General features: G+C 31.2%; 3 protein-coding genes across 3 annotated transcripts; 1 reads left to right on the top strand and 2 right to left on the bottom strand.

The window, feature by feature from the left end:
* The first annotated feature begins 2,138 nt into the window (after positions 1 to 2,138).
* Positions 2,139 to 4,339, top strand: LOC124833934 (Reticulon family protein). The gene is made up of 5 exons (XM_047308513.2): positions 2,139 to 2,578; positions 3,096 to 3,276; positions 3,368 to 3,509; positions 3,703 to 3,772; positions 3,862 to 4,339. The coding sequence occupies exons 1-5, from the start codon at positions 2,368 to 2,370 to the stop codon at positions 4,026 to 4,028; spliced, it is 771 nt and encodes a 256-aa protein (XP_047164469.1). The 5' UTR covers positions 2,139 to 2,367; the 3' UTR covers positions 4,029 to 4,339.
* Positions 4,340 to 7,010: 2,671 nt separating this feature from the next.
* LOC124833931 (golgin candidate 3) lies at positions 7,011 to 17,334 on the bottom strand. Its single transcript, XM_047308510.2, has 15 exons — positions 16,969 to 17,334; positions 14,427 to 14,525; positions 13,505 to 13,597; positions 11,975 to 12,121; positions 11,549 to 11,681; positions 11,274 to 11,338; positions 10,286 to 10,450; positions 10,040 to 10,147; positions 9,712 to 9,921; positions 8,989 to 9,285; positions 8,769 to 8,834; positions 8,323 to 8,525; positions 8,111 to 8,165; positions 7,783 to 7,971; positions 7,011 to 7,412 (listed from the first exon to the last, which is right to left on the bottom strand). The coding sequence occupies exons 1-15, from the start codon at positions 17,179 to 17,181 to the stop codon at positions 7,104 to 7,106; spliced, it is 2,352 nt and encodes a 783-aa protein (XP_047164466.1). The 5' UTR covers positions 17,182 to 17,334; the 3' UTR covers positions 7,011 to 7,103.
* A 2,551-nt stretch (positions 17,335 to 19,885) lies between these two features.
* On the bottom strand, positions 19,886 to 26,908 carry LOC124833940 (putative caffeine synthase MTL2). The gene is made up of 5 exons (XM_047308518.2): positions 26,775 to 26,908; positions 21,482 to 21,568; positions 20,964 to 21,368; positions 20,590 to 20,853; positions 19,886 to 20,511 (listed from the first exon to the last, which is right to left on the bottom strand). Exons 2-5 carry the CDS (start codon positions 21,560 to 21,562, stop codon positions 20,146 to 20,148), a joined length of 1,116 nt encoding a protein of 371 aa, XP_047164474.2. The 5' UTR covers positions 21,563 to 21,568; positions 26,775 to 26,908; the 3' UTR covers positions 19,886 to 20,145.

The raw sequence follows: 26,908 nt of genomic DNA, 5'->3' as shown, positions 1-26,908 counted from the left end.
CGTTACTGTTTTATATTTTTTTTTCAAACATTACTTTTAACAACTGTGTATTAATATTTACTTTATAAAATAGCAATTACTTTTTTTTAACACTGACTTCTATAATTGAATAAATCAACACTTATATCTTTGTCATACTAAATTTTTGTTTAGATTTGATTATACTTTTATTATTTAAGTATTATTACAATTACGATCCTTTAGACAGTAATATTATCAATGTGTTTTTAAATATTGTAATTATACAATTGTGATTCTTTATTAGATTTGATTGGCGACATTTAATCGAATGTTCTTGTTTGAGTTATGTTATAATAACCTCTAAATTGGGATATACAATATGAAAAAAAAAATGTTATACTTAATTTTGTTCACATATTTGGAACACCTAAACTATGAAATTTTAAATGTCCTATTTTGAGAAAAACACGTTGATTACAGAATGAAACATCTTTAGTAAACAAAGTTCATGAGTGTAACATCTAGTTTTTGTGTTTAATGTGAATGATTTAAAAAGATATATAGATAAAATTTTAACATATGTTTAATATGTAAATTAAAATCTTAATTATTCATTTTTATTTGTAAAAAAATATTATCTTTCTAAAAATTCATTATCTTAAATTCTCTTTAATTTCTCTATAGAATTATAAGATCTTTCGACATATTTTATCTCATAAAAAGGTAGTAGAGCTTAAGATGAACCAAACCGATAAATTATGTTTTTGACAAAATAAAAATTATTTCCCTGAAATCTCTAATATCTATTTTCTTTTTTGGATTGCATGTCTGAGTTTTCCACCATTCTTACAAGATGAGAACCAATTAAAGTAATATAAACTAGACTAGGCTTATATTTATCTGTTTGTGACTCAATATTTTTAGGATCAAGAGTTAGAAATTTGCTGATTTTGTTAGAAAGAAGAAGAGTTAATAAGTTTGATTAATTTAAGCTATTCTGAATTTTGAGGTAAACCTTGAATTCTGTAGCGAAGTTGAAAGATAATCTAGTTTTGATTTTGAAAATATTGATAAGTTTAAAGTTTTGAATAGAGACAGTTTGACATGGATGTTACCTTCAATGTTTAAATTGAAATTGATATGTTATTGATTACACACAATTTATTAATTGATACGTTGAATATATATATATATATATATATATATATATATATATATATATATATATATATATATATATATATATATATATATATATATATATATATATATATTCCTTTCAACATCATTACATAATATTTTGAAAATATGTAAGAAATGTTCTTACTTAGTAAATATATATTTTTTTGTTATAGTTAAAAATAATGACATCTACTTGTTTGCATATCTCTATATTGGTTTTGTTGCTGTTTTTTTATCAAATTAAATAATTTTTAAAATATTTTTTTCCAATTTACTTCATCTCTATTTCTATCTTCTTTATTTCCAAACCAAATTAATGAAAAAAAAAACTAACGGAAAGGTTGAATCTGGTGATAATATAAAAAAATTTAAACAAAAACTATGAAATACTTTGTTTTCATAAAGATGAAAATGAAATAAAAATAAAATAAAATAAATAATACGAGAAAGAAAAAGAGTGAAAATAATGTTAGTTGGTTAGAAAGGAACGGAATGTTAGTTGTTTGTTAGAAGAAATTAGTAAAAAAAATAATTTCATTTATTATTAGGGACTATGCATAAAAAAATTTAAGGCCTCTATTATTTAAGTGATATAATTAATTATATATTTAACATAGTTTATGGTACACTTTCGAAGACTTTTTTCTAATTTTTTTTTTCATATATCCACTAGTCAAAATCATGACTTGTTTCTCTCAACTTCGCACCATCCTTTTCATGTTACTTAAAATAAAATATAGAAAAAATCAACAGAAAAATGAAGAGCCAGAAAAATAAATAAGATGAAAATAATATAAAATGATAGTGGATATATGAGAGGACATGTGGGATTTTTTTTAAAATATAACTTTATTTAAAAATATAATTTTTTTTTCCCTAGTTTATTTATCAAATTAAAAAATTAAATTTTACCATTATTTTTAATAGAAAATGTATATTTCAGAAAAAAAGAAATCACTTGGGAGTTGAGGTCCTCGTTACTGTCATACCTAATTCAAACGCCGTCATTTCCTATTTCGATTCAAATCTCACCGAGCCTGAGGTTCGGACCGACGAACCTCGATGCTTGCGACACTTATAAAAGCCATACTGAGATTCGCACTCTCCAACCCTACTCTCACTCACTGCAACAACTGTAACCAAAGAGAGAAGGGACTTTCTTCCATTCCGTGCTTCGATATCGACGCATTAGGGTTAGAGTTCTTTTGAAAAAATTTCGGCTTTATGGCTGAGGAACCGGAAAGCACCGTCACCACTGGCGCCGAAGCCGACCAATCGTTGCTGGATAAGATAAGCGAGAAGCTTCACCGTCACGATTCCTCGTCCTCTTCCGATTCGGATTCCGAAAAAACCGTCACTTCGTCCGTTAAGGATAAGATTTTCCGCCTCTTCGGTAGGCAGAGGCCCGTTCATTCCGTGTTGGGCGCCGGAAAACGTAAAATTATATTCTTTTCCTTCTCCTACTTATTGTGGTCGTCGTTTTATTGCGTTTTGAGAAAAGCTACAATTTGGGAATGTTGTGACTTGGCCTTACCTTGCTTCGTGTAGCTTATCGTTGACCGGGGTTACCTAAATGTGGAATAATATATTGTGCTTCTCTTGGTTACTTTCTTAAGTTAACTGGGTTTTCTCAAAATTGTTTTTTTTTTCTTTTAATGTTGGCGACCTTTCCCTGTTTCTGGTTTATTATATATTCTGTTTTCAGGTGGTTTTTAATTTTAGGCAAGTTGAATTTAGCAGCAGTCATGGTTTGGATGATGATATACAGCTTGTGTTATGAAATTCACTAGGGCTGCGTTTGTCATATTTACTGGAGTTGTTTGTTTGGTGATGACTAGTCATTGAATGGAGAATTATATGTTCTTGTGTGTGGTTTTATATAGGAGAGAACCAAAGCTGTATCAGTCTATGATGTTATTATCTCACGACTCTTTTTCGATTACCTTTTGCAGCTGCTGACTTGTTATTGTGGAGGAACAAGAAGATATCTGCTGGCGTGCTTGGCGGAGCCACTGCTGTTTGGGTCCTGTTTGAGTTGCTTGAGTATCACTTTCTTACTCTGGTGTGTCACATTTTGATACTGTTGCTCGCAGTTCTGTTCTTGTGGTCCAATGCCCATACTTTTATTCACAAGTGAGCCTCTGGAATTTCTTAGTATGTTGTCTTATGTTTGGGGTTTACCTTATTTAAGCTGTTGTGTGGAATGTCAAATTATGTATTGCAGATCACCACCTCGCATTCCAGAAGTTCATCTTCCCGAGGAGCCATTCCTGCAAGTGGCATCCGCGTTGAGGATTGAAATCAACAGGGGATTTGCTGTTTTGCATAGTATTGGTTCTGGAAGAGATTTGAAGAAATTCCTAATGGTGTGTGACTTCATAACCAATTGTCATCATTATGTACACATTAAAAAAAAGTTTGTCATAAATAATGTCTCAAGTTTTGGGTCAGTTATTTATAACTTTCTAAAGTGGTACCGCTTCTTACTTTCTTGCAAGCTGCTTTCCTTTAATTGATAGATAAATGGGTACCTAATTTACTGCTTCTTTGTGGAGTCAGGTTATTGCTGGCGTTTGGATTCTATCAATTGTGGGGAACTGGTGCAACTTCTTGACCCTCTTCTACATAAGTAAGTAGTATTCCTTTTAACAAGATAATTTTATGACAAAAGATTGTATGGAACTTCGTTCATTTACATATTCTTGATTACATGTGCAGCTTTTATCTTGTTGCACACGGCTCCTGTGATATACGAGAAGTACGAGGATAAGATAGATCCACTTGCAGAGAAGGCAGTTATTGAGATTAAAAAGCAGTATGCTGTGTTTGATGCTAAGGTCTTGAGTAAGATCCCAGTGGGTTCTTTAAAAGCTAAGTTATCTTAGTGAGTTAATCTTTGTAACATCACAAAGAAAGAGCTCCACTTATTTGGTCAAGGAAGTTGCCAGGGCCAGTTTCTTTTATCAAATGTCAGTCTTTGATTTTTTTCTGGGTTGGTTTTAGGCTGGTATGGTGTCAATGGCAATGGGTCTGATTTATCTTAAAAAATAGTAATTCTCAGTAGTTTCTAACTGTGCAAGCTCATGGATTTTACTGGGGTTTTTGTTGTTGAAGGTTTGTATGAGTTGTTCAATACAATAATTTGTACTGTAAGATAAAATGTATGTCTTGTGCATTATCGCCTTTTTACTTTTTATTTTTGGTAGCATTCGTTGCCTTCTGTGGTTTTGGTGTTGTGTTGACAGGCTTCTAAAATGCAGACCAGAATTTAAGAATCAGATCGGTTATATTTTTTTTCTAAAAACACTGTTCTTGTTGTTGAACCGGTAAATGGCATGTTATGTATGATATGTATTTGGGGGCGTATATGTTTAGTGTACGCAAATTTTCTGGAATACTAAATATAGTAGTGTTGGTCTATACTAAATATGGATTGATTTGGCAAAAAAATGTAATGCTGTGTTTGGATTGGGGGATGAATTTGGAGGTGAAGATGAGATTGTTTGGATTAGGGGAAAGATGGTCTGGTTTGAGATGAAAGCTGATAAAAGTTTGTATATTATGTGATGAATATAAGAGATTAAAAATAATATTTTATTAGATAAAATTAGATGATTATCATTTGATTACTAAAAATAAATATGATATAAATTTAAACGGAAGTAGTGAAAATTATGTTAAGATAAAAAATGAAATTCTAATTTAAAAAGTTAGAGATGGAAATTATTATTATTATTATTAAAGCCTAAAACTATGACCTAAATATACGTATGAGTTAAAAGTACCCATATGCATAGGGAGGAGAATCGATTCGGAGGGAGAAAAAATATTCTTCTCCGTTCATTCCAAAACAATATAATATAATAGCAGTTCTAGAATCACGGTATTAAAATCAATTCTTATATCATCTATAATCGGTTCTCATCTACACAGCATAGTCAAATGATGAACATTTTGGTAAAGTGTTTGTATTTCTTCTCACTTTTGTGTGGATTGTTTTTTATGATTGGGTGGTTGTATATATGTCAACATTAATCGCATCAATATTTGAGCATTGATAAATAGGGAAGAAAAATGAATATATTTGAAGAAAATAGTTCCGAGAATCCTATGAAGATGGCTCAATAAAAGGCTACAAAGAATCATAAGATTCCCAATAGACACGAAGAAACCGTCAAAAATTATATGACAAAGTAATGAAATAATAATATAGTTAGAAGTGTGATAACAATAGACGACCATTTTCAAAATAATTGTAAAAATGAATTTATACAGTATGGTGTATCATATCATGGAAAGTTGAAAGAGGATTTGAAGCGTTGAATCAATAATTGGATAGATAACTGCCATCGTCGCATCGATGGTGATAAGGCTGTCACTTCGTTTCATCCTCGCCTTCAAATCAATCCTTTAAACAAACATAAAAAACTTCAACTTTTCATCATCAATACTGCTACGTTCTTATAAATAAAAATAAATATTTACTTATACCACAAATAAAATATCTCATAAATCTACTACATTGATTATCAACACAAATGACTAAAATAATAATAATACAAAATTTGTAAGAGTACTTCAACATTTAAACAATAAAAAACAGATTTAATTAGTAATTTACTTTTTGGAAGGTAAATTTACTTTTTGGAAGGTAAATATTTAATACTTTTTAATTTAATTTAATTCCAATTTTATTTAAAATCTCACCATGCTTTTCTTAGTGATGATACATGTCAATATTTCAAATTTTTATTTTCTTTTTAGTTTTCCTTTATTTTTTGTTTTTTTTTTGAGTTTTTTTCATCTTTCATCTATTTCCTCTTTTTGCCCCCACACCACCCCTCAATCTCCTTCGCTGGTTTCTTTTTCTCAAAAGGATTTAGAAAATGGCAATGCTTCAGCCTTCTTCCAAGAGGATTTGTAGGAAGAACACAAAGGGAGATGTTGGGACCCTTCTCTCGTACTAAATGGTGCCAACTTGGTTTTACAGCTGCAGCTCTTTGGTTAGAGGCTTCAACGATAAAGCTTTTATCGTTGTCGCTTCTGTCTTGAATTGTGTTCGTTTGAACATATTCTACTGTTGCAAAATTGCGAGCGCAGATTGTAAATGAAATTGTTGTTCGTTTATCGATAAAGTCAATACATTCTACAATATCTTTTACTAAGATTTTTTCCACTAACTCATCGTCCTAACTTTAGTTAATTTCAGGACGATATCATTCAAATCCAAATTGATACTCTTTATATAAAAACTTATTAAAGTAGCAATTTAGACTATATACTTTAAGAAGATAATATTTTTTTAACCTCATACGCCATAGGATTACAGAATAGGAGAAATTAACTCCGTATTTAGGCCGAGGATTTCAACCTTCCCAAAAAAAACTTGAATCACTTGTTATTTTCTTTTTAATTTTTATGTTTATAAAGTAATTAAAATATCTTAAAAAAGATAGTCAAATTTAAATATTAAAATAACATTTCTTTTTCGTGTATATATAAATATATATTAAGGAAAAGTGATTGGAAGTAAAATGTCAATTTCTTTTAGTAAATTTCAAATTTTATTGGTTTAGTTATTTAAAATATTTTATAAAATTTCTTGAAATTTTAAACTTTCATTCAATTATTTTGATTCAGACAACTTATTTTACTCTAAAAAATTCTAAATTTATAAAATAAATGAATTACTCTCATTGAATACACCGTAAAGGAAAAAAAAAAGACAACGAACAAAAGAGTAGGCACGTAGGGTTGTAAGCATTGCTCATAGGTGTTTTCGAGAAAAGGGAGTGATATTTGACGACATATTTTGCAAGGTTAAAGCGTTTCAAGATATGCAATAATATTCAGACAAGAGAACGGGGGCAATGAAATGAAGGAATTAATTGAACAAGATTACATGTCTACAATTTATCATTGATCTATACCTTTTGATTAATTACATAAAGAATGTATACTTAGTATCTGGGAAGAAGTTTTGAACTATCTGATGAAGATGTAAGGGGAACTGTTGAGAACTCGGAACCAAGTTGTTCGGAGTGCTTCTGAAAGTATCCACGAGGAAGAGAACTGATGTTTTGATTAGTGGATGAGCTCATTGGTACTGTTCCAGTCCTAAAGCTTTGATTGGAATGTGGTGGAGAAGAATTAGTATAACTTCTATCATGCGAATCATCCATGGACTTATCTGTAGTTCCTGCTGACTCCCTCTTCTCTCTTTCTTCTGTTTCCTTGAGAAGAAAATCAACCCACAGATCTGCAAAGGACTGAAAGGGAAACTGTACAATTCAAATTCAAATTCAAAGCAAATTGCGTCAAATGTGACCAGATCTATAATGGACTGGAGATTTTGGAAAAAAAAATTTCGGTAGATGTTTTGGACGAAGGAATGACATGCATAAAGACATCTGCTATATAACACCATTCTTTTCTTCCCGGCATTCAGCAATCCCAAAAAGGAAAGAAAACGAAGAAAAGTCACCCTCAATATTTTGATAGGATCCAATTGCAAGAATGGGATTCAGTAGGGTTTAAGGCCCTCGACTTTCTACCTACAGCTAGCTTTTGTGTAGCTTTTAAGATATTCTATTCTGACAAACCCCACATATAAATAAACACAAGATGATAAGAAATCACCTGGTTATCTGCTCCCGCATTTGCAGCTGATTCAGTGGAACCACCACCTCCCAAGATACCTCCAACTAGGCGTCCAGGCAACCCAAGAACACCGCGGACAACACCTTTTCCTGGACCTTGTTGAGCAACACCTATTCTTTGTTTGTCCTCATTAGAGAATCCCAGCATGCGAACCATTAGATCTAAAACCTGTCCCCAATATGACTTTATTATGTACAACACAAAGGAATGGGCGGCCCTTAATGATACACACATACATACATACGTAGGTACGTACATACATGTATACATACATAGAAAGAGCAAACAAATTAGAAAACTTCCTTACCTCTTTGCTGTGGTTTCTCTGAAAATAAGTAACAAGTAATTTTATCACAATGCGCCTGTCAAAAATACAATTAAGATTAATAAAAGCAGAAGGCATATAATTAGCATAAAACATTTTCAAGTATTGGAACCTAACAAACTAGAAAAAATGGAAGCTCCCAAGGCCAAGCCAATATAGCACGAAAAAACTACTTAGTTGAAAAACATGCCAACCTGTCAACAAGAAAATCTGAATCCACTGACATTCTATTTAGCCTTGTCATACTATGTTCAACCGCTCGCCTCAACCTGGAATTGTCTTCTTCGAGCTTGCTTACTCTACTTCTCCATTCTGATTGTAGCTTTTCAGATTGAGAAAGCTTAGCTAAAATTTCTTCTTTTTCACTGATCAAGACATCTGCTCTGCATTGTGCATCCTGGCAATTGGAAACACCAATAAGTTAACTTTGAGTCAGAAAACATGATAAAACATCAGTACACTGCAGCAAAATTTTGGGGGAATAATAGGGTCCAGTGCTGCAAATTCAGCAAAGAGAATCATATTCTTTTATTGTTATAAAATCATCAATATAAAGGGCCGAATTCTGTTATGTTTAATTCTTAAAGAGTGGGTTGTCAAAAAGTTATACTAATAAACTGTATGAGAGAGAGATTCATACTTTCAACAGTAGAGAAAGCTTAGAGTTTTCTTCCTTTGCACGAGCCAGATCTCCTTCTAAATGTTCCTTCAGAAAATAAATTTATAGTGAATATAAGCTTACTCTGTACAACAAAAGACAGACACGCACACGAAAAGATACTAGCTAAAAAAATACGAAGGAATGTTGACAACTTAATCAATGCATATTATTAATTTCTAAATACAAAATTAAAATTAACCTTAGCTTCAATTTCGGCATAATATTGTCCAAGAGCTGTCTGTAGGTTTAGAAGTTCTGTATTCTTAGCATCTAATGTGCTCATACAGTCAGTCAGCTTCTTGTTCAGGTCATCAATGATTTCCCTGGATTTGAGAATTTCATTGTCATTTTCCATCTTCAGTTTCTCCTGACTCGCACTTCCCTGTTTTAGAGTTCTCTCAAGTTGAGATATTTGAGCCCTTAAATAATTATTGCTATCACGAAGTTCTTCAATTATTTTGCTATCCTCGTCCATTTTTTCGGAATCTTCAGATTCCTAAACAAAAAGCTAGATGGTGAACATCTTTGAGTGTACCACAGAGAGATTAATATATTAAATTCAGTAGAGATGGATGAATGAAGTTCAATGTAGATAACTGAGGGGACAAAGTATAATACAAGCGGTAGTCTATATTTTGAGAATAACAACAATCTTTTTTATGAAAGTCAGTGCATTGTTTGTCCCTTTAAATCATGCTAAAACAATACTGATTGCGCTTCAAAACAATAAAGTGAAATGAAATCTTTCTAACAAATGCAATTCATGATGACTCAATTGAGGAGACAAAATATAATACAAGTGGGAGAATATATTTTGAGAATAACAACAAAATTTTTATAAAAAACAGCACATTGTTTGTCCCTTTAAGTCATGCTCAATCATGATTGATTTTGCTTCAAAAATATAAAGTGAAAACGAAACCTTTTCTAACAAATGCTGTTTAAGACGGGTCAATTGTTGCACTGCTTTGTCCCTCTCCTTTTGTGATTCCTCCAATTCTTTACTTAGCTTAAGTAAGGATCTTTCCAACTCTTCATTCCCCTTTTGTGTTTCCTCCAGTTCTTCACTTAGCTTATGTAAGGATCTTTCCAACTCTTCATTCCTTGGAAAACTTTTGGAAGGATCGGGTAACTGCTACCAAAAAACCAATTTCCAAAACACCAGAAAAAAAAAAAGTCAAACAGTTACTAGCATGATTCATAAGCCATATAACCTGTAAAGTAGAAATAGCTATTAAGTTTTGGCTCACATGATTGTTAAAGCTTGGGATCCTTTTCTGAATCTGAGAAGCATCAGGTGATATTTTACCAGAAGTCCTAATTGATTTGACCTCAGCCTCAAGTTCATCCTTTTCCAACTAATAACAATAAGATAGAATATATTAAAGTGCATTCTCGAGCACAATACCAGCAAACAGACATTATGAAGTACTGAGTGATAGGACAGTTGGTTCTTTCTTATTATTAAAAAAAAATTAATGCATAAATTTACTAACCTTAAGAGTAGTGTTTTCCTTCTCCAAAGATTCAATCATTCTCTTGAAGCTATCCAAGTCACTTGTTTCTTCATCTTCCTGTCTACTCAATTCCATTTGCAGACGATTAATTTCTGATATTTTCCCATTCAATTCATTGTGTAATTTGCTCATCTCATATGTTGTCTGCCAAGCAACAATACAATACATGTATTGGTTAGATAACCAAAAACAATAATAGTCCAGCTTATCATATTCCATAGTACAACAAAACCAACATCCAGGTTACTAGAGAAGACATGATATGCTATCAATGATGAAATGGAAGTTATTAATGTAAAAATAATGTGTTCAAGTTATTCTCTTAGATAAATAATTTCTAAAGAAATAGAGGAACAGAGAATAGAATTCATTGGAAAAATTTGACCCATGTTCTCGTTTAATTTCCACTCCCATAGTTCTCATGAATCTAGAAAATGTTTTATTTAAAAATATATTTTTTCATTTTGTCCTTATCAAATCAGTCTTTGATTTTCTTCCAAGAATTCCTCTTGATCTTATACCAATTACCATTCACAATCAAAGCACTGTTATGAATTGTGGATGACAGCTTATGACTCTGAGCCCAAAGTTTTCCATACATATATGGCAGATGGAATTGTGGCCAATGGTAGATATATTAAAAAAATATGAAATATAAAATGCTATATAATCAGAAAATAAATAAAACTACCAGTATATTAGAGACAAAAGAATATCGAAACACCAAATCTAGGAAGTAAATTTCAACATATTTCAGTTTGAAGACCAAAAAAACTACCATAAAGTAATCAATATAGTTATGAATGGTGAGTAAAAAGAAGTTAACGCATGGCTGGTATCTTATTTTACTTTTAAAAAATATTATCTATTCATTTTCCCTTTTATTATGGTGCAAAAACATTAATGCCAGATTCTTATAGAAATAAAATAATATTTAATCAAATTAATTTTGCTTGGATAGACTCACTTTGTCTCTTTCCAACTTTAATAATTTAAGCTCCTCTTGGAATGACTTGTTCAATTTTTCTTCCTCTGAAATCAAAGAAACATCCAACTTATTAGCAGTTTCTATCTAGACGAACATAACGATAATAGAACACACACTCACACACAAACACACACACACACATATATATATATATATGTATATATATATATATATATATATATATATATATATATATATATATATATATATATATATATATATATATATATATATTCTAAATGCAGAATAATGACCCGGTAATTTAAGCTGAATATGTGCCATTTTATTCTGTTCTTGCTCTAGTTCCAACTTCATTTTATGTATATCAGCGGAATGTTGTACTGCTGCTGCTGGGCTACTTTTTCCCTCTACCATATCTGCTAGCTCCTAGAAGGCATTCATACATCTGTTGTCAAGTTAACTCATCACTAAAAATAAACATATAAATTCTATCAAAAAGTTTAAATTGAAATGGCAAGTTAAAAAATTACAAAAGCAAACAAAAACTGATTTTCTTTGTTCTTAAAATGTTCATAATGACTCCATGAGAAACGAATATACAATTTGACAAAAAATTGATCAAAATAGACGAGTAATATAAATGCAATCCACCAAATGATAAATCTATCTACATAGGTTCACGATTTGAGAGTAACAAAAAAAATCTAAGATGTAGTTACCTTGTCCTTTACTCGTGAGATTGAGTGCTTAGATACCATCTTGGTTTGAATACCATCGGATTCCAAAGCAGATGTGGTTCCATTGTTTGTAGCATAAAGATTTTTCATTTGAGATTGCTGTCGATTGGATGACAGGTCACTATTTCCCTTCACAAATATTCAAAAGCAATCAACAAGAACTGTTAGTTATGTTGAGAATCTTGAATCAGCAGCGCTACAAGAAACAATCAAGAGTGAACAACCACTTTATCTTTGAAACTGGTAGTGCTGTCACATTAGTTCTTGAACTTAAGAAAATGTTAAATAACTCTGATAAATAGTCCCCAAACTTAACTATTTCTAGTTTAGTCTCTAAATAAATGTTAATATTATCACTTTAGTCGCTTTTTTTTTTGGACTACCGTGACAGTGTATTTACACTTTCAAAAACCTTTTCTCATTTTAGTCTCTAAATATGTCAATATTTCGCTCTAGTCACTTCTTTTTTTAATTTTAGATTAACGCATCAGTCAATTTACACTTTCAAGGACTTTCATTTGTAATTTTCTTCAATTAGAACACAAATGTGACAAGACGTTCCAAATTGAGGGCTAAAGTGGTTATTTACTCTACCATAAGTTTATTGAACTGGAATGGCACGTACAAGGTTTCTAATGATAGTTCTGCAAAAATGTACACCCAACAACATCCCAAAATAAGCTCCTGCTGAGCAACTGTCCTCTATTTTTATCACGCATAGATAATCCTATAGAACTTGATCTCATACCAAGTTGAAGACTAAATGTTTTGATGAATTGATTGAGTGAAAGAGCACTCTGAATAGGAAATATTTATACATTTTCCAGACTTAATTATATTTAAGAACAGTAAATATAAATGCAACTCCCTAAGTACATAAGCTATGCATGAATCTGAACATTGTTGTATTAGACTTTCATAGAATTCTCAACATCTAAGACTCAGTTTCAAACAGCTACTAAAGAATATAACATTCATATCATTTCACAAGTCTAGTGAGGAAGGAGTAACCCAATTGGTTAAATTTGGCCAAACTCCATACATTACAAACTAGTACAGATTACAAAATCCTAAGTATGGTTTCAATAATTATACACAACACAACCATATCTTCTTAATCATGTATGTTTTATTGACAAAATATTATTTTAATGTAGTTAGTAACAGTACACACACATATCCTATAGTTCAAGTAATACCATATCCATGTGTGATCAGAGATAAACGTAATTGGTATGAATCACTCAAATTAGTTGTCTCTAGAACAAGAAGAGATGTAAGGTATGACCTAACCATGTGTCAAGAATTATAATTGATAACCAACAATCTAAAAGGTGGTTGAGTTTTTCTAACCAGAAAATGTAATCCATTCAATACCTTTGTCCTTTTCACTATCTAAACTTCATTAGAAAATCATGAAATACAAGAGATCAAATGTAATGGAGTACTAACAACACAGGCTAAAATATTCTGATACAACATAATAAAGTTTGAATTAAAATATAGGATTACCTTGACTCTGTAACCGCCATTTGCAGACACGGGACTTGTATCCAAATTCTGTTTTAATGAGCCATTTTCTTTATTCAATCTAACAATATGATCCTGGAAAGTCGAAAGATAGTTAAACTTAACAAAAGGCTAGTAACTCAACAAGTTAGACAAATTGTTAAATGACTCTTTCTGGAACCTCAGATCAGCCCGAGATAGATATTGAATAATAAATATGATCCAACAATATATTTGAAAAAGTAAAGAACCTTTTGTGTTGGCAAAGGGGAGAAGGGGTCAAAGTTTTAGAGTTACAAAATTGAGTTCTTCAAACCATGCATTACAGTTAAATTCACCTTAATACAAAAGCGATGTAAGATCCAAATTGGAAATTACAGTGTGCCATGGATCCATCTTACAATGTAATGGAAAAAAAAGATTAATCATAATCCAGTATTCAAGTTGGGTGGATGAGATTGAAAAAAAGTTAATTATAATTTGTGGACAAAAAATTTCCAATAAATCTCAAGAAAATTATATCAGATAGCTACAACACTACAGTGCTCCATAGCAGTGAGGGTTTAGCAAAAGTGCTGATACGAGAAAAAATTAAGTGTAGTGGAGATGAATATGAGGTGGACTAGATGATATAGAAGATTTACAAAGGATATTATTTGAGAATAGGTTGGAGCACTTCCTGTACCCTAAACCCTAAACCCTTCCCATAAGCTAAAATTAGCTCGGGAAGACTTCTACAAATTAGCTTATAGGAGAAGTTTAATCCATGTTTTTTTATCATTTTTTCCTACTATAAGTTTTTATAGAGAAAATTATTAATAGTTGAACACTAAGTAGCTCCAACAGTTCAACATAAGAAACAGCAAAAGAAAATTCAACATACTACAGGTACATATATGTAGAAAACTAATAACCTGGGATATACCTCTTTTTCTTTTAATATAGCTGCATAATTAACCGATAGTGCTTTAATTTCTGCCTCAGAAGCTTGAAGTCTCTTGATTTCTGCTTTATATTGTTCTATCTACAAGAAATAATATAAAATTAAAAAATGAAATCTTTAACCACAAAACAAAATCGACCTCTTACTGTATTCTACTCCACAATTCAAGGGGAAATGTATGGCACATAATTTGAATTTGAATACGTAACACTTCCCTGTATTAGGTAAAAGAAAATTCGCAAATGCTAGTGTTTTTGTATAGGTGAAAAGGATTAAATATATATAAAGAAGGATACAAAAAGGAAATAAGAAATCCTCAAGAACTAAATAAATGAATTAGGTAAAAGTGGTGTTCATAAAACCACACGTACAGCAATGAGATCTTGCTTATCAGACAGTGGATGGAAAGAGCTTGAATGTGTGTTGAAGACACTCTCCATGAGAGAAAGTGTGAATTTAGCTAATAATTTGCTTTTATATCATGTTAAAAATGGACTTTAAACCAAACTTAACCCCACAAAACCGACTTGTAAGATGAGGTTTGCATCCACTTATATACTTTAACTTCAAACTGGCTTTATCTCTAACCAATGTGAGAATTCCAACATACCCCTCATGCCGAGTTACATACATTTCGAGCATGAAACTAGACATTAATGAGTGATCCAAGAACGGCCCGATAGCGAGTAGAACAATATGTCTAGCAAATAACAAATCTCGCTAGGATAAGTTCTAACTCTAAAATGACTCTGATGCCATATTGAATATAGTGAAAAACTATGTATAAGATTAATCTCTCTTGTATAGAAAATACAAATAGGATATTTTATTTATAATGAAGGAAATATGGATTAAGCTCAAAATACAAACTAAATAATAATAACAAAATAACAGAAGATAAGTAATTGAAGATAAAAATAAATATAAGATATCTAATAATCTAAGATATCTAAAAGTATTAGAGTCAATCTTAATGAGATTTGTTGGGCCTGTTGCACTACCTGCTATCAGACACCCCCCTTTATTCCAAAGCTACATTATCACCTTACAATTTGGTTTTATAAGGTTGATTTAGGTTAAAAGTTCACCTTTATAAAATTCTTGATATTGCGTTTTCCTCTATTCCCATGTTTGATGTCCTAGGCTTGAGGAGATAAGATGTAAATCTCCCATCTACTAGAGATATGGCCAAAGTAATGTATATAAGTGAGGAACAAATTTCACCTTACAAGTGTGAAGTTCAATTAAGCTTAAAATACACTTTCACAAGATGGAATCAAAGCCTATCAATGCCCATCCTATTGAAATTTTTAGGGTCTATCATGCCATCCAATATTGGGTTTCCCTCTAATCCAACATTTGATGTCCTCAACATGTGTGAGTGTGTTGGAGATCCCATACTGAGATATGTTCAATTATAGTACACAAGTGGGGTGTAAATCCTACCTTATAAGTTAATTTTATGAGGAAGAGTTAGGTTTAAAGTTTACTTTATAAGAAAACTCAATGGAAGAGTGTCATCTGACAAGATTTTATCATCTCTTTCCAGCCAAACAACCACAGAAACCCAGTCTGAGAACACCCAAAAGCTTTTGGATCTTGGCTATAAATAAATCCTATGAATTAGCATACATGAGCTTTTGAAGGTCAACGAGAATCATCCAGTTTTCATCAAAAAGACCAAACGATTTATTCCATAGAGGATGCGGATGGGCAACGCCAAAACAAATATTAACAAGTTTTGGAACTCAACCTACACATTACACAAAAATCAGGACTGATGAGTAGGAGAACTTCAACACTGTCTATCAATTTTGGAGCCAGTTGATTTAATATAAACTTGTTATGTATCCTTCTCTAATGTATTGGGGCTTATATTGGAAAGTAAGCCAATGCATTGATTTAATGACCAAAGATCCATCCTCTGGGCCTCGAATGTACGTCATCGAGAACCTTCCAACACCAGATAGACTACAATGTACACACATGAAGCAGGGAACCATGGCCAATATTCTACTAGAGCTAGCAATTCTGTTAGTATTTGCCTTAAAAGCTATTTCCCACACCCCCTCACGGACGGAACACGATGATATCAAATTAAGGATCAGAAGTATCAATAGACCCTACAATGTTCCTTTTCATCCACTTGTATACTGGATACACTGTGTTGGAAGTCAGAGTCCATGTAAGTTCATCATTGGAATTTTACTTGCTCGTATTCAAAGACCTTCTGTTTTAATATTTCATCATCTCATATAGAACAGGCGATGAACAGTAATTATTTACAGTTCTTAATTTGACCACCACACACCTAGGGTTCAGTGACACCAATCCTAAATTAAACGCAACGACCTGCTGCTATCCTGCTTCGACTCTGACTTCAAATACGAAATGTCCGCCATTAAAAACCTCTTAAAGCATTCACAATCGCAAGTCGCTAGCTAATATTGCAATGTTCCACGCGACTTTCGAATATGGTATCTAAAAAGCAAACAAAAACGCAGAGAATTTGAGGAGAACGCACCTCAGAAGCGTAGGGGTGATCGGACATTCCATTGGGCGGCGGAGAGCTGGAAAGCGAATTGGAATGGGCAAAGGTGTGAGAATTGCGGCGATCGGAGACGGCGGGGCTGACGACGTGGTGTTGGTCGTCGTCATCGTCGTCATCGTGGGCGTAATGAACGTCGAGGGCGATCTTGTTCAAATTCTCCTTGAAGTTGGCGATTGTGCCCCACATGGTTGAATGAGAAGAATTGGGGTTTGGAAGGGGATTTGAATCGACGGTGTTAAATCCGTGATTTGGTGAAGAGCGCGCACTGCAATTTCTGCTGGATCTCGCCTTCCTGTCTATCGAATCCTGCCTTTTCGTTTCCTTACAAATGCAATTTTTGGACCAACTCCTTCGTTTTCAACTTATTCTTCTTCATAATAATATTAATAAAATAATATTTAAAACATTTTTTCTTTCTTTTAGTTTCCATTATCTACGATAATAAATGGCTATGTTGAGAAAAAAATTAAATTGCTTTCTTAGACACGGCATAAATTTGCATTCAACAAGAAAATTGAGTATTTCTTTTCTTTTTTTCTTAATTTTCAAACCCTATATTTTCATAATAAGATTATGTGTTTTAATATAATCTTTTTTAATCACAAAATTATTTTTTATTTTATTACACATAGAAAATTGTTTTAAAAAAAAACGAAAAATATATAATAAGTAATTTATAAAAAAGTTAAATCAGAAATGAGAGAATTAAATGTTTTTCTTTACGGAGTCAATGAATATTAAACCACTATTATTATTACAACACATTTGGGTTGAATTCAGCGAAACTCGTTATGCTTTTGACGGCGGGTGACAAGCTTCGGGAAGCTTGGGGCGTGGTAGCCTTTTATTTCAACCATCATTTAACAACTTTAAAAGATGAGACTACGAATCAGTATTTATTTTCTTAAAATAATTTGACAAATTAAATAGATTTTTTTTTGCGTTGTTCTATTTTATTTATTTATTTTAGAATAATTTTTTATTTATTTCAATTAGTAAATATTATTTTCTTTCGCAATTAAAAAATTATTTAAGTATCATTTACTTTAAGTTTAAACAAATTAATTCTTTGAGCGTAGAAAATAATTTTTGTATTATTTATATCTTAAAGTGTGTCATGCTTTGATTTAAACATGCAAAATAAGTTTTAATGTGTAAAATTAAAACACATTAATTTAATTTTAAATAAAATAACTTTTTTCTTCCTTGTGCATTTGTATATGATCCTCGATATAAATAATTCTTTCATTTTGGTCATTCATATATATATATATATATACATATATATATATATATATATATATATATATATATATATATATATATATATATTGGTTTTTACTTATATGTTAAATAACTTTCTATTAAGTGATACATCGAAAAAAAAACAACTGAATAAAACTGACACATTTTTCTGACCCAAATAAAATATATATTTTATTTTTAGTCCTTAATAATTTCTTTTTCTATTTTTAGTGAGTCACAAAGAAACTATAATGACGAAGGAAAGACTAGTTTATATAAAATCTTTTCTAGAGCAACATTTCCTCAAAGCACGGTTTTACTCACATACATTAGAAAACAAAACAAAATATATATATTTTTACATGGTTGAAAAGAAAATAACAAAATGAAGGATTTTACATATGTTTAGAAACAAATTTTCCTTTTCTGTTTTAAATGAAGTAATGGAGCTAACTAATCAACCAAAAGAAAAACTACCCTAATTATAAAGTAAAAGTAATTCTAAAATATTCTTGGATATTTATGTTATTATAGATAAAAACAATTTATAGTATAGTAGTGAAGTTAAACTTTATTTTATAAATTAATTTCATAATTATGAGTTAAGTTTAAATATGTTTTTTAATATATTGATGATTTTATAAGTCAAACTTGGTTGTATAAGAAAAAATTACATTTAAACTTACTTTTTAATAAATGTCTTAAACTTTAAATGCATTTTGAACTTATAGGAGTCTATTTAGTTAAAAGTTCTCAAATTCAAACAATCATTATTTTCACTCTTTGGATCCTAATTGAGTTCAATAAAGATAGTTGTAATTTTTCAACAAAGAAATAAATTAAAAAGTTGATGTAGTCTAGATCTCTTTCCCACACACTTAAAATGATTGAGAATTTTGATATTTACGTTCAAGTCAAAAGTAATATAGGTGACTAGTTTAATTGGACCTTGATATTTTAACAATTTTTTTAACAACTTTTTGACAATACTATGGGTCACTATTTTATTGGTCCGTATACTTGAAACGAACCAATCACATGCTACGACATAGATTGTTGTAAAAAAATTGTTAAAAAAAGTTATTAAAAAGATATTTTCCATATTTTTACTTTGAAATGAATCACCTTATATACTTGTGGTCCTTATTAATTACTTTGGCTTATTTGAGAAAAGTTTAAATATTTATTATAATAAATACTTATGAATGTACAAATAGACTTGTTATTAATTTAATTATGTTGATATGAACATCATTTACACATAATCACTATGTTTTTACTCTAAGCTAAGTTTCAACATGCCATTGTGGTACCAGACAAGATCATCTCAACTCGGTACTAGTCAAGATAATCTCAATCTTATACAATATATATAATTTAATTATAAATCATTTTCTATTTAATATAAGAGTTAAACTTATACAACTTTATTTGAAAAAGGTCGCTTTAATCCACTTTGATATAAGAATCTAAAGATAAAATACATGCTATTTGAAGAAGAAATATTGAAGAATGTATTGACAATATTTAAATTTGTTTGGTTTGCTTGATGAATTTCTAAGGCAAAGCGGCAAAGTTTTAGCTATTGACTCTTTAATTTTCTGTGTAGCCTAAGTGGTCTTTGTCGAATTTAACCATCAAGGAAGACACTAAAAGGTAGAAATTTATCAATTGGACTTCACACAATTAGAACAACAAAAGGGTCAAATATATACTATATACATTCTCATAAACGTATATATGCTTCATGCTCTGCCCAGGCATTTTTCTGCACACTTCTGATACAAGTCTTAAGCTTCAACAAGAGTATCATCTTCGAATACCCTATCTTTATTCACGAAATCAAAACAGAGAAGAAAAAAATACTTCTTATAAGATGATCTTATTACGTTGAGAAATACTTGCTCAAACAACTTTTGTCATGGATATGATCACATTAGCAGTCTCAAATTTCTCCACCTCCATTAGTTGCACAAGTTTCCTTTGAAACCTGATAAACAATTCGTTTATAACTTGTACCTCAAACTTTGCAGATAGAATAGGCTCCATTGCAGCTCTTGTGTATGTAGCTATGAACTCAGCTCTTATACCTCCATCAAGAAAACAATAATCTCCACGTTCACTTATACCTTCATCCCTAGCCACTGTGAAAACTTCTAACCTTTGAACAAACAACGACTCTTGTTCCTTAATCAAATCTCTGATCTCCTCAATCGTAGGTTCATATGTTGGTATGTTAAAAGAGTCTAATTTTTCTTCTTCAATCAAACCCTACAGTATAATATATATACCTGTTAATTATATACATGAAGGACAAATATTGGTAACTCAAAAGAAAATGTTATTTACCTCCAAGAACATGTCATTGAGTGTTAGGCTAATTACTTCCCAAAGACTTTTTGAAAGAGTTTCAGTTTTGCAAGTGCAAGGTAGCACTAAAACCATTGCTCCTCCAGGCACAAGTTCCTCTGAACGTGATTTCAGAAACAGTTTAAAACCTTGTTGAAATTGCTTCTGGTATGCTTTGTGTACGTCTGGTGGGCTTGTGCTAACTATATGGCAGTTTCCCTTATTAAGTTCTTTTGCCTCCTTACTTAATCCCATTAACGGATCCTATAACCAAAATATGATAAATAAATATATAAACTCAAACATTATGTTTTCATTATAATAATACCATTTTATTTTTTTGGATTAAATATGCTAAAAATAGTTGATTTGACCTGAGAGAGCCAGTGTAGACTGTTGGCAGAATGAAAAAAGTCTACAGAATCATCAGGAAAGAGCCTGCCATGAAAGGATCCAGGGGTAGCATTGATAAAGCAGGAACCAAACTTCTGACCCTTTTCTTGTACCAATTTTGCATAGAAATCAGGAAGTGACTTGAAGATGGTATTGAAATCGTTTCCAAACAGATCATTGAGATAAAATTGGAATGTCGGTAGTTCAATATTCATGCAAGTGCACGTAGCATCAACAATGTCAATAATATTTGATGTGACAAGAAGTGTATTTGGTCCTACGGAACAACCTAAATCTGCTACTTTGATGCATTTTGGAGAGGAATCTTGATACAGTATCGTTACAGTTTCTTCAAGTATAGGTTTGGCTTTAAGCATCAATTTTTTCTGCAATAAATCAAAATCAAATAGCTAGATGAACGTATAGAAGAAAAAGAAAAAATGTATGTTATATATAAAATATTGTTACAAACTTATATAAATGAAACAAATATATATACTTGAAATAAGGAGTTGTTTGCATAGCTCCTTTCTCCCTTGCCACCATTCATGTGAATTCCATTTGATGAACCCATGATCATCAATGCCTATGATAGTATCCACACTTAACAACATTAGCTTGAGCCAATATAACCTTTTTTAAACTTAAGAAATTTATTATGGACCATGTGATGGATAGTAAAAAGAAAATATATAAGCATAGAAAAATTTCACAAGTAATTGGATTTTAAAGGAAAATATAAAAAAAGTTTAAAAACTATACTAGTTTACAATTTTAAATTAAGATAAAAATATTAAACTTACTGTTATATTATTTTCCTTCACTTAAAATTCTTGTTAATTATTATCAACGTGTTTGGAAAGTTGAAAGGATTTAATAAAAAAATTAGTTGAGTTATTATTAAGAAAAATAACAGTTTTTTATATAATTAACTAATATCTAAGCGTGATGTGTAGTAGTAATGTTTGAATTTTTATTAAAATATATTTATGTTTAATGTCTAATCTTGTTTCAAATAAAAAGTATTTAAAAAGAAGATAGTTATATAATACATTTTTTTAAAAAAATCAATTAAAGGGATACATTAAAAATATTCAATAGTGAGTTGGTGGCAAGGCCATTCACATAAGAGATCACAACACCCTAAAAATTTGAATTTGTATGTTTTTATTTTAAAGTTTATTAAATTTAACATTTAATAAATCGATAATAAATAAAATATATTTTAATATTAATTAAATTTATGCTGACTGATGTTAATGACAGAAAATTAAAAAAAAAATGGTTGTAATAAACTACCTCCATTGTCATTTTAAAAAGATAAATATAAAATAGACAAAATAAAATAAGCACATGGTCTTTCTTTTAGAGGGATAACACTTTTTTTGTCTCGATTTACATTGTGGTAAATATTTCTTAGTGACAGTGAATAAGAATTGAGAAATGAGATATTACATTGAGAGAGATGAGTTTTATGGGTTGAAGGAGAAAAGTATGAAATAAACGAGAATGAGACAATCATAATTAATTAAAATCAAACTCCCATTACAATATTTCTATCATTTTTAATTATGAGTCTTAGTATTAAGAATAATTTACAATTTTTATTCTGTCACAAAAACACATAAAAATAAATAAATTTATACCACTTTAGTAAATACTAATTTAAATAAATATATAAAATGTATTATATTAATAGTATCTAAATTGTAAGGACCTAAAAATGTGAACCCAGGGTTATTGGGCCTTAATTGTGGCAGCCAGACCTTTAGCAATTTGGGCTCATGACCTTGGTAAGGGGGCTCTCCTAAAAAGAAAAGGCTGAAGTTCATTTGTCAATTCTCCTTTCTCTCTCTAAAACCCCCTTTTTCCAAATTCTTTTCTGCCTTCTCTCTAGCCTCCACACTGATTTAGTCATTGCATGTTCTGTTAGGTGGTACCCTAGCGATCGCCTCGTAGAGAGCTTCAAAACCATTCGATTGATTTTACGTTCTTCAACCGGTAAGTGGCTTCCTCTTTTCTCCGCTATTTTCGAAATTTAGGGTTTATGGTTCTACTGCTTTTGTGCAATTAGAACTGTCCTCTTTTCAATTCCTGTCAAGTTTGAGCTCTAAGGGTTGTTCTCATCACCAATGTGATGGTTGTAGGGCACTGCTTAAGTTCTTCCTGGGGTAGGATACTGTTGAAAGTTGTGGTGTGCTAGACGGCTCAACTTTAAGGTAAGGGGAGCTAGTTCTATTCTTGATTTTACTGTGTGGAGTGAATGCATGATAAAATTTTGTAGTGGTATGTTGTGGAAGCATGAACTTGGTTCTAGTAAACTTGAAATGCATGTATGGAAGTGTGTGTTATGTGAATTGGTGATTGATGGCTATAAACTGTTTTGGAATGACTTAGAATGAGGGAATTGTGTATGTTGAAACTGTTTTGGCATGAAAATTCGGTGGTAGTGCTGTTAGAAAGGAAATCAAGTGTCTTTATGGTCAATTTGGGCTATTTTAGAGGAAGGGAGGTAGGGATTTTGAGTAAATGAGGGCTGCAGTGTTCCTGGACTGTTCGGGCAGCCTAGACAAGTCCATTGTGACTTGTTAGAAACATAACAGTAGTCGAAAACATGTTCCAAGTAGTAGAATCAAATTTGGGTCCCTAAGTTGTTGAATTTAGTGCTCTGGAGCTGAAAGTGAACTTTAATCACTTAAAAATGGTAGTAGAAATGCTTAGAATCATTTGGATAAGTTTAATTAAGTCTAAAACGAGAATTAAGAGTCTAAGAAGTTGAGAAAAGTGGTTAGAAATGGTCAAGGGAGGTTCGGTTATCATTCTGCAGAATTCTGCAGAATTCTGCAGAATGCGAAAAACTGACCGTTCGTCCATGTCGGATTTGGACGATCGGTCATGCCATGTGCTGAGTGACGTTCGGTCAAATGTTGGTTTGGTTAACGTTCGTTCGTGGTAATAGCGTTCGGTCATAATCATGCTTTGGTTTAGGCATTTAGCGTTCGTCCTTGTTTGGAGAGCGTTCGGTTTTAGGGGATGATATTAATAGCGTTCGGTCATTGGTTTAAATAACGATCGCTCAGGTGTTGGTTAGTAGCGTTCGTTCATTCGCTGGTTTAGTAGTGTTCGGTCAGTTGAAGGTTTAATTAGCGTTCGGTCAGAGGTTGAATTAGTAGCGAGCGTCCATAGGTAGTAGCGACCGTTCATATTGGTGGCGTTCGGCCTTGGTTTAGTTGCGATTGTGAGCGTTCGACCTTAAGTTTGTATTCTTAGGTTTGAATCTTAAGCGTCCGGTCTTGATATTTGTTAGTGATCGTTAGTGTTCGGTCTTCAGGAGGTTTGATCGTTGAGCGCTCGTCCAAACAGTGTCCGTCCAATGGTTTTTGACGTTCGTCCAAACAGTGTCCGTCCAATGGTTTATGACGTTCGTCCAAACAGTGTCCGCCTAAGGGCTTTTGGCGTTCGTCCAAATAGGGTTCGTCCATTTAAGTGGTGATGTTTTCTGTTATGTTTTCTCTCATTCCAGTAAGCTATGTTATTTAAATATTTCGGTTACAATTTATGAATGCATTTTCATGTGATCCAAATTGGTTGAAAGTGTATGGTTATAAGTGGTTTATGATGTACATTGTTGATCCAAAAGGAATATCATGAGATTTAAAAAATGGTCGGATTGAATCGGAAATTTTGATCTCTCGGTGGGATCAGTTAGTGTATCGAATGAATGTAAGAGGCTTCCATATGGGGGGTTATCCTTAACACTCCAACGGTCTTTCATTCTCACTTAGAGAGGATTGACGTGTGTGGTGGGAGTAGTGGGAGGTCCTAGGGTAGACGCTATCACTGGAGGTCTATTCCGCGGTAACGGACTAGCCTTGTGTATGGTCGGGTGGAACCCCTCGGCAATGGCTTTGCAAAGCAGTAGAGGCCATCACAAGTGCACAACCCGCCCCAACTCTACATACATTCTATGTCCGGACGTGTCTAGAGTCTTAACATGATAGGATGTTTGTCTTGATGAGTTTTATGAAATAAATGCTTATGTTGACTAAGGTGTTTATATGTGTATGGATATTCTGGTAAATGCTAGATTGATTGAAAATGAATTGTATGATTGTTTGAGACCTAGCTCACCCTTGCATTTGTATGTGTTGCATGTGTTTGCTTTCCCCCTTGTGATGATCATCCAATCCTTTGGATGTGAGCAGTAGGTGATGATGTACCTTTGGAGCAAGCTTTGGAAGTTGAGGAAGACCCAGCACCTAGTGCTTAGGATTTCTACTAGCTCTTATGTTAAATAGCTCTTCATTTTGAAAGACTTCTAGACTTCATTTTATCATGATCCGTCTTTTGGAAAACTTTTTAGGTCTCTTTAAAATTTCAATAGTCTTGTATTTTGGAGAGTTGTGAACTTGTACTTAAGTTTTAACACTTCCCAGCCAGACTTGGATAACTGTACTCCTTAATTCTATCTATTGTGTACTCTTAACTGCTTTCTATTATTCTAATCGATGCATTCTACATATATACATTGCTATATATTTTGGGATGTCACATAAATTATATTAAAATTAGTAGAACTACTTTTAATGCAATTGAATTTGACTTAAATAAATATTAAAAAAATAAATCTTATTAAATTAACATTTATCTTATTTATTTTAATTAGTATCTATTTAATCAATACTAATATTTTTATATATTTTGAAAAACATTTAAAAGCTTAATACCGATTAAATGGACATTAACATTTTTTTTCATATAAAAATTTCTTCTGAAAGTATTTAACGTCAATAGGCAGAAATAAATACCTTTTATGATTAAAAAAAAGTTAAAATCAAATTGCATCAACCTCAAGTTGTCCAAGCCAAACTTAGAATCGAACATGAACATAGTAATTCCGGGTTGATCGATTTGTCACAACAAATTAATTTTTATTATTATATCACCGTTTAAAAACTTAATTTATAAACATATATAATAAATATAAAATATCAAACGTATCCTAATTAATATATATATATATATATATATATATATAATATAATATAATAGAATATAAATTGATATACATATTAATTAGGTCTTATATTCTTAATTATTATTTTGATAAATTACTTTAACAATGACCAACAAATTATGAATATTTTAGTACATATTTCAAATTTCTATAAGAAAATCATAGGTGATGTTATTATAGGTTAAATAAAACCAATATTATAACTAAATAAATAAAATAACATAAAAAAACATGTTGACGTGGGTTCTCATGCATAGATTAACTCAGATGAATCAGACAATAGCAACAATCTAACCCAAATGAACGCAGGATCAATGAAGCATGCAGTTTTATGGTGTTTATCTTTGATATTACATTTCTCTTTGGTAGCAAGATTAACCACGATTCTCATGAGAGAAAAAAAACAGATATTTTCAGACACAATCTGTGGTTGGAAATAAAATGACGAACATTATATATTAACTAGATGATAATTATTGAATTTTAAATTTATCTTAATTTTACAAAATTAATTAATATAAAATAAGTTTTGTATCTATATATATTTTAAATTATAATTATTATATGAAACTTGACATTAATAAAGTATTCCGATAAAATAACATGTTAAATAAATACAAATCTTGTTGTTAGAATAAATTTAAACATATAATTCTAACGTTATTTGCTTAAAATCTATTAAATTCTATAAAATTAGTTTATAAAATAAATTTTATACGTACTTTATTTCTATTTTAACATAAAAAAATTAAATAAAGGAGGAGAAAAGTCTTACCAAAAAAGTGTGTCCTGCCTTGAACCCTCTAGCCAAAAGATCTGGTTCTGCTAAATTCTTGATCTGAGTTTTGAGTATTTATAGACCCTTTTATCTCTTTAGTTTCACCCGGACATATACAACTTGGTTCAGAT

Source organism: Vigna umbellata, chromosome 4, assembly GCF_029865625.1.
Source record: "Vigna umbellata cultivar VRB3 chromosome 4, Vumbellata_1.0, whole genome shotgun sequence".
NCBI classification, from domain to species: Eukaryota; Viridiplantae; Streptophyta; class Magnoliopsida; order Fabales; family Fabaceae; genus Vigna; species Vigna umbellata.
Note: the sequence above shows the minus strand (reverse complement) of the source record. Positions and strands in the feature narration are given on the sequence as shown.

Bases quoted from the DNA above. Each gene is read 5' to 3' on its own strand.
- LOC124833934 (XM_047308513.2), top strand. From the start codon at position 2,368: ATGGCTGAGGAACCGGAAAGCACCGTCACCACTGGCGCCGAAGCCGAC. The intron at 2,579-3,095 runs GTAAAATTATAT...TACCTTTTGCAG, and splicing joins CGTGTTGGGCGCCGGAAAAC to CTGCTGACTTGTTATTGTGG. The intron at 3,277-3,367 runs GTGAGCCTCTGG...TATGTATTGCAG, and splicing joins GCCCATACTTTTATTCACAA to ATCACCACCTCGCATTCCAG.
- LOC124833940 (XM_047308518.2), bottom strand. From the start codon at position 21,562: ATGATCATGGGTTCATCAAATGGAATTCACATGAATGGTGGCAAGGGA. The intron at 21,369-21,481 runs GTATATATATTT...GATTTATTGCAG, and splicing joins CAAACAACTCCTTATTTCAA to AAAAAATTGATGCTTAAAGC. The intron at 20,854-20,963 runs GTCAAATCAACT...TTTTGGTTATAG, and splicing joins GTCTACACTGGCTCTCTCAG to GATCCGTTAATGGGATTAAG.
- LOC124833931 (XM_047308510.2), bottom strand. From the start codon at position 17,181: ATGTGGGGCACAATCGCCAACTTCAAGGAGAATTTGAACAAGATCGCC. The intron at 7,972-8,110 runs GTAAGGAAGTTT...TATTGGGGACAG, and splicing joins AGAGAAACCACAGCAAAGAG to GTTTTAGATCTAATGGTTCG. The intron at 7,413-7,782 runs GTGATTTCTTAT...TTTCCCTTTCAG, and splicing joins ATGCGGGAGCAGATAACCAG to TCCTTTGCAGATCTGTGGGT.